This window comes from Python bivittatus, unplaced genomic scaffold (assembly GCF_059951505.1).
Source record: "Python bivittatus isolate LINGU-HERP-01145 unplaced genomic scaffold, Pbiv_v1 ctg000470_np1212, whole genome shotgun sequence".
Taxonomy (NCBI): Eukaryota; Metazoa; Chordata; class Lepidosauria; order Squamata; family Pythonidae; genus Python; species Python bivittatus.
The window spans coordinates 3,652,783-3,660,532 of record NW_028277065.1 but is presented as its reverse complement, the minus strand read 5'-3'; the positions used below and the strand labels follow the sequence as shown (position 1 = coordinate 3,660,532).

The following is a 7,750-nucleotide window of genomic DNA, read 5'->3' as shown; positions in this document are numbered from 1 at the left end:
AAGATAGCTAGATAGCTAGACAGTTAGACAGACAGACAGACAGACAGAAATGCTGTAAGCCACTTAGAGTCATAAGACTGAACCAACAGGAAAGCATTGGCAGTAAATAATAGAATAGAATAGAATAGAATAGAATAGAATAGAATAGAATAGAATAGAATAGAATAGAATAGAATAGAAATCTTTATTGTCATTGTACTACTTGTACAACGAAATTAAATGCCACCCCAGTGTAGCTTTACATATATAAAAACCATAGAACACATAAAACACATAGCACACATAAAACACATAAAACACAACCTTCACATTCCATATTGCACAACCCCTGATGCTGCATTAATACTGCACTATACGATAGGATTCAGTATAGTTACAGCTCTAAGATAGAAGCTATTCTTCAGCCTATTTGTCCTCGTTTTCATTATCCTGTACCATCTGCCAGATGGTAATAGTTCAAAAAAAGAATGTCCCAGCATTTGGAGTACTATTGCAACATAAAACATTATATGCCACATTAAACCACAAAGAAACATGAGGAAGATTGTGGCAACAGAAATATGGTTGTGACACATGGGAACTTGACTTGGACATCTTGGCTAATACTTTTTTTTTTCTTTTTTTTTAGGAAATAATAATTCCAAAATTGACTCTGAAATTCAATGTTGAGACAGTCATGTAAATGCAAGATGGACCAAACATGATACAAGCCAATTGCAATAATATTGATAAATTAAGAAGAAAAGAAGAGAAGGAGACACGTCATTTGATATATGAATTTGACATTGAGACAGGTTTTAATAATTTTGGATGTCCTCATTCATTTGAATTGTATTCTTAATACACGGAAATTGATGGCTGGACTATAAAATAGAAATGGATTCTCGTGCACTTCTAATTTCTAAGGGACAGGTTGTTCAACAGTGGAAAAATAAATTTTTGGCCCAATTATTCAGGGCCTGAAAGCCTGATATTACTTGTGCCCTAAGAGTGAGCTGCTTACACACATGAACAATGTATGGGTGATTATGATAAAATATGACCATACTTTATGGAATTATTTGTACAGACATCTATATCCATGTTTGTGTGTGTGTGTATTTTTGTGTCTATATTTCTGTGTGGGTGAGAGAGAGCACATACCTTTGAATCCATCTAGACTCCTATCTGATATATGCACAAGTCCATGGCTTCTCTTGGCAACAATTGGACCCCCAGTTTGTAGCCCATTTCTTGTCCTGTCCTGTCCATTATGTTTAATTAAATAAATAAAGGGAAGGAAAAATGTCTGCAAATGACTTTCTCGAAAATGGATCAAAAATTAGACCAGGAAAATTCTTCTATACCCTGCTATACTAATTTTTCTCCAATTGGATATAAAAGTCACCTGCTGGCAATTATTCCACAGATAGATGGTGAGTGAAGGGGTTATATCAAGGAGAAAAGGCTATGTAAGTTCAGAGAAGTTGCAAGAACTGACTGGATATATTGATATTGGGCATACCTACATGGAACAGGTAAGCTGCTTGTGTGTTGTGCCCATATTGGCTTAAGATAATATCTGAACACATGACATACTTGCTGAACAGGTTACCAAAGTGATTTCTATGCAGAAATTTGCCAATCAATTTTTCATTTAGTTAAATTAAAAATAAATAAAAGTTTAATCCAATCAATTTGTTGATGTCTTCAGTTTCTAACTCTGGTTTTGGAGTGGGCACAAATACAGTTGATCATCAATATGACAGAGAACAAACAATGTCCTCTGCAATTAGCAGAAAGGCTACAATTATTTCTGTAGCCTTGAAATTCCCTTTGGGGATTGCTATAGCCAATAACAAAATGAAAAACAGCATGTATAAAGGATGCTATAAAATGCATCTCCAAATACACCAGCATTTGGATAGCCAATTGACAAGGCATATTTTGCCTTTTTTCTTATTTATTCATTTATTTGTCTTCCAGACTATCAGCAAAGAGGGCAACCATTCAAACCCGGCTATGTTGTGATTGTGAACGTTCTCCTAATGGTAGAATAGCTGCAAATAGAGAACTGTCTGCAGCAAACTCATTAGCAACCAGAATGATGCTCTTAATGCTATTGCTGCTGCTCCCTGATATAGGATGCAAGGTTGGACATGCTCAATGTGGGACACAGCATGCTCAGATGATTGTTCCCAAGTACTATCAGTCAGGAGATTTCATCTACGGAGGCATTATTTATCAAACTGCCTTCTATATGAATCCATACAACTTCCATGAATATCCTTTTGGGCAACCTTTGAGGAAAATGTTTGTATAAGGATTTTTTGTTTTCACTACAATATGGAAATGAACACCACACCTGTGATCCTCCTTGACAAGGTGCTTCACCTTATAGGGGCAATTGCTGTGACTTGATATACCAGCATGCCTTGGGGAAGCACATCATTCTGGTAAAAGGGATTGCAGTAGGTCAAATCCTTCCTGGGGAACTCCTCCCCTGAATATGTGCAGAAGCCTTTCTTACTCAGCGAAATGGTTTGTAAAGAGAAGCGGAGGACACCTCTGTTCATGTCTTCACTTTTAAAGGATGGTTTGATTCCATTCTTTTCCTTCTGATTTTGCTTGACATGGAAGAAAAACTATAGTCGAACACACCAACCTGACCCATTTTTTGCAAAAGAATGAATGGAGGTTAAAGCTGTTAAAGCTCATAATTTCTTTTTGAACAGAAGGATAGGTTAGATGAATCTCGGCCTCTAAAGAATGGGTAACTTAAAAAAACAGCAATGCAAACATATTTCTAAAAATTACATTTAGGCTATAAAAGAAAATTAACCAACCTGATGCTCTTCAGATGTTTTGGACATCAACCCCCACCTCCTGAGAATGACCACAAAACAAATGGAGAATAGCAAGTTGCCTATCTCTGGCTGAAAATATTATCTACTCTGCTTTTATGCTTATTGATTGCTTTATATTTTCATTTTCATTCCCTCCTGTTTTCAACTCTTCCTTCTCTGCCATATTGTAAGTCTGAAAAATAATCTTTGAAGTCCCTCTCCTTTACCAAACTGAATTTAAATTTTACAGTAACTATTTTCACCCCTTCCATTCCCCAACCCCCAAAGTATTTTGTTCTAAGATTATTTCAAACTATTTAAGTTCTAATGATTTTCCCTCTTCATAATCTGCATAGCCTAGAGAGCCACACACTTCCTGCTCTTTTCCAAACTCACTCTCATATTCTCATTCACGGATTACTAAAATATGTGTTAGGTCACAAGTATCTTCATGATGAAGGAACATGAATGGAATGAGGAAAGGAGTTCAGGAATTTGAAAGATCCTTTGCAATATAAATATGCATGTAATCTTAATAAATAAATACATGTTGCTTCCTTTAGAGATTGCAAGAGATATGTATGATCTAAGGCTGAACATTTCCTTTTCAGTGTAGTGACTGAGAACTACCAGCATATCTTGGCTTTGATATTTGCTGTGAGAGAGATCAATGAAAATGCCCGAATGTTACCCAATGTTACCCTGGGAATCAATATTTATGATAGTCACCTGAATATAAAGTGGACTTACCATGCAGCAATGCAGTTGATTTCTCCAAATAGCAAGCTTTTGCCCAACTATAAGTGCATAACTCGGGACAATCTTTTTGCAGTTATTGAGGAATTGGTCTCAGACATCATACATCAATTTCCAATTCTTATGAGTCTTTATAAAATTCCACAGGTAAGTTCCCCCTCCTACCCCTTGAAGTTTTTTTTTTTTTAAATGTGCTTGTGTTTACATGTGCTTGCTATTTTTATTTTTATTATTATGGATGGTTGCACAGTCAGGCAAATTCTTACAGTTTTCCAAACATTATTTCTTTGTTTTCAGTCTTTCTATATTTGCAATGGGTAAACAACTTTTCTTCCAGTAGTTATGCAGCTGCTGGCCCTGGTTACTCAGCCAACAGTCCTGAGTCGTGTAGCCCTCTTGTCACCAGATGTCCAGAACTAGACCACCTAGCATGGTCCTTGTTCACTGGGATGGTGACTGAACCAGTATAGGTTTCTGTAAATTACTCCTCATCATATTGCTTATAGGAGAGACACACTTTGTCTGGGTCCTCTGATGAGATCTGTCCAGTATGGTTGAACCTCTGGCATAGCTCTCATCTTCCTCGGAGGACACAAGTCCTACAACTACGTAAAGGTACTGCCTCAATGGGGCGGGAGTATTATTATGATTGGTCACACAGTCAGCCAGATGTTTAGACTGGATCTGGCATTTTTATCCACCCATCAAGTCCTTCCCAAGAACCTGGGATAGGTACATGTTGGATGGTGCTAAAGGTATCGTCGCAGGATGTAAGCTGTTCCAACTAAAGCTGCCTTTTGCAATTAACTGGTGGTGATTTTGTAAATGCTGATGGTGTTCAAGTGCTGCTCCAGATGTTGGTACTATTGGTACTATCTTTGCTTTCTTTTGCCACAATCATTCTATTTCTATTTGCAGGTCTTTGTATTTTGTGATTTTCTCCAGTTCTTTCTCTTCAATTCTGCTGTCTGCAGGTATTGCAATGTCCACTATCCAGACTTTTTGTCTTTCTTATCAACAGTTGTTAAATCTGGAGTGTTATGTGGCAGATGCTTGTCTATTTGAATTCGAAAGTCCCAGAGCACTTTAGCTTCTTCATTTTCTATTAGTTTGTCTGTTTTGGGGTCCCACCAGTTCTTACTTGCAGGCAAATGCTATTTCTTGCAGATATTCCAATGCACCATTGTTATTAATTTGTCTTGCTGTTGTTTGTAACCAGTCTGTGCAATCTTCTTGCAGCAAATAACTAGGTGGTCCACTGTTTCTACAGCTACTTTACAGAGGCAGCATTTGCACTCTGTTGTTGTCTTCTCAATTTTGGCTTTATAGGCATTTGTTCTTAAGGCTTGATCTTGTGTAGCCAGAATTAGCCCATCTGTCTCTTTCTTCAACTTTCCCGCTTTTAGCCATTGCCAGGTCTTGTTACTATCTGCTTTGCCTGCTAGTTCTTTTGTGTACTGGCCATGTAATACTTTGCCTTGCCATGTCTCTTTTCTATTCTTCATTTGGTCTTTTTTGTCAGCCAGTTTGGTTTCTTTGGTATTCAGTAAACCTTCATGATGTAGTAGTTTCAGTGCATCTTCTTCACTGTCCATCAGATATTCTTCCAATGCTATTTCTTCTTCATCAACTGTCATCTCCAGGTACTGCAATTATTATTATTTTGTGTTATAAATTAATGTTGATCTGCTAGCCTCTTTTCTGTTATTTCTGATTCTGGATGTTGTTCTTTCCAGAAGTGGTACATTCTTTTCAGATATCCTCTTCTTGTTCCACTTGATTTGTAATAGCAGATCATTATTTCTTTGTTTTCAGTCTTTGTATGTTTGCGATGGGTAAACAACTTTTCTTCCAGTAGTTCTGCAGATGCTGGCCCTGGTTGCTCAGCCAACAGTCCTGAGTCCTGTAGCCTACTTGTCAACAGATGTCCAGAACTACAAACCTAGCATGGTCCTTGTTGACCAGAACAGTGACCGATCTAGTATGGGTTTCTGTAAGTTATGTCTCACCATATTGTTTATTGGAGAGACACGCTTTGTCTGGCTCCTCTGATTAAACCTGTCCAGTATGGTCGAACCTCTGGCATAGCTCTCATCCTCCTCAGAGTATGCAAGCCCCATAACCACGTCAAGGTAGTAGCTCACTGGGGAATGATGATGATGATGATGATGATGATGATGATGATGATGATGATGAGCCTTTGTCCAGGTGACTGCCTGGACAAGTCCCTGCAGTTTTCTTGGCAAGATTTCAGAAGTGGTGTTTCATTGCCTTAGTCCTCAGGCTAAAAGAGAGTGATTGGCCCAAGGTCATCCAGGTGGCTTTGTGCGTAAGGCAGGACAAGAACTCAAGGTCTTCCAATGTCTATCCTGATGCCTTAACCACTGCACCAGATTGGGTCTCTTGAAGTTAGAATATGGGGGCAATAAGTACTACAAACAAACAAACAAACCATAGATTTTTTTCCCCCTGACTCTTTGTTGTACTAAATTTCTTAATAGATATCTCTCCTTGTCTGGTTCACATAATCTGCTTTATATTCATTACACTTAGAATATGGGACTTATAAATATATTTCTTTTTTAAACATGAAAAGGCCAAGTCTCCCCCAAATCAAGCTTGACTGTTGGTGACTACATGGAAAAGGATATGATGTCTTTTTTTAGCAATAGTAGGCAGTGATTAGTCATTGCTTTCTTCTGGGGGATGATGATGTTGTTGATGGTGATATTGCCTTACCTTCCCAGTCAAACCTATATAGCAGCCTTGCAATTTCCTGGTATTCTCCATTAAAGTACCTACAGTTAAACATTTTGACTTTTCAAGGTCACATAAAGATTATTATATGCTGCCACCTGCCATGAACTCTAAAACGTATGGCATTTCAACAGAAAGTATTTGTTCTTTTCTGTTGCACATTCAGTATTCGTGACATATTAAAAATCATTCTGCTATACAATTCCATTTTTTGGCAGCTCATGTATGGATCTGCTAGAATTGAAACAGGGGACAGCAATCTCCCTTCCTTCTACCAAATGATTCCAAATGGAATTTATCAGTATAGAGGGATCCTCCACTTACTTCTACATTTCAACTGGAGGTGGATTGGATTCTTTGTTGCAAATGGGATGAATTTTGACTGGTTCATGCAGACCCTGGTTCCTGAATTTACCAAAAAGGGCATTTGCTTTGCCTTCATAGAGTTATTCACCAGTTCATGTTATGATGCCAATACAGGATTTTATTTTAATTGTATACTAGCATTTTATCAGAAAATCATGGATAATGAAGCCAGTGTCTTGGTTTTTAATGGAGATACAGGTTCCATGATCCTTTTGAGATATTTACTAAAGACAGATATTAAAGAATTACTGGGAAACCCCAAAGGGAAGGTATGGATCCTGACTGTTGGGATGGAGTTGAAGTTCTTTACCAGTAAAAAGAACTGGGATTTGCAGGAGTTCCATGGTGCCATATCATTTGCAGTTCATGCCAAAGAACTGAAAGGATTCCAACAATATATTCAGGACCGAAAGCCTTCCATTGTTAAAGACGACATTTTTATCAAGGAGTTTTGGACTCATGCCTTTGGATGTGCATTTCAAGGTTCCAATCTGGGAGATGAGAAGGAGGACATTTGCACTGGAGAGGAGAAGCTAGAGAGCCTTCCTGAGCATATTTTCCCAAAAAGAATCACAGGCCACAGCTATAGCATCTACAATGCTGTCTACGCTGTGGCTCATGCTCTGCAGGCCATGTATTCATCCGCATCTGGAAGAAAGGTTGTAATGAAAGAGGAAGGAAGGAAGCTTTATAATCATGGGCCCTGGCTGGTAATGGACTCACTAGTTTAGTCTGTGGTCTAGTCCATATATTGCCATGCCCTATACATTAATGCTCTGTACATGGCAAGAATGAATACATGCCAAGAATTCTTGTACTACTAGAGTTTATGTCTGGAAAAATATCCCCCCGCCCTTGGAGATACAACTGATGGTCCCTTTCTTAGCAATACCTATGTACAAAACAAATATAGGGAAAAACTGTGATTAGTATGGGTAGCAATAAATGTAAAAAGAATGAATTTATCATCTGCAGAAAATTGGCAAATCAAGTGGATCGGTGCAATTATTTTTTTCATACCCATTGAAGATATATCTGTTGAAAAA

General features: G+C 38.0%; 1 protein-coding gene across 1 annotated transcript; it reads left to right on the top strand.

Moving 5' to 3' along the window:
• Positions 1 to 1,309: 1,309 nt before the first annotated feature.
• LOC148215653 (vomeronasal type-2 receptor 26-like) lies at positions 1,310 to 7,435 on the top strand. The gene is made up of 4 exons (XM_088143143.1): positions 1,310 to 1,415; positions 2,124 to 2,292; positions 3,437 to 3,728; positions 6,557 to 7,435. Exons 1-4 carry the CDS (start codon positions 1,310 to 1,312, stop codon positions 7,433 to 7,435), a joined length of 1,446 nt encoding a protein of 481 aa, XP_087999269.1.
• The last annotated feature ends 315 nt before the right edge of the window (positions 7,436 to 7,750 follow it).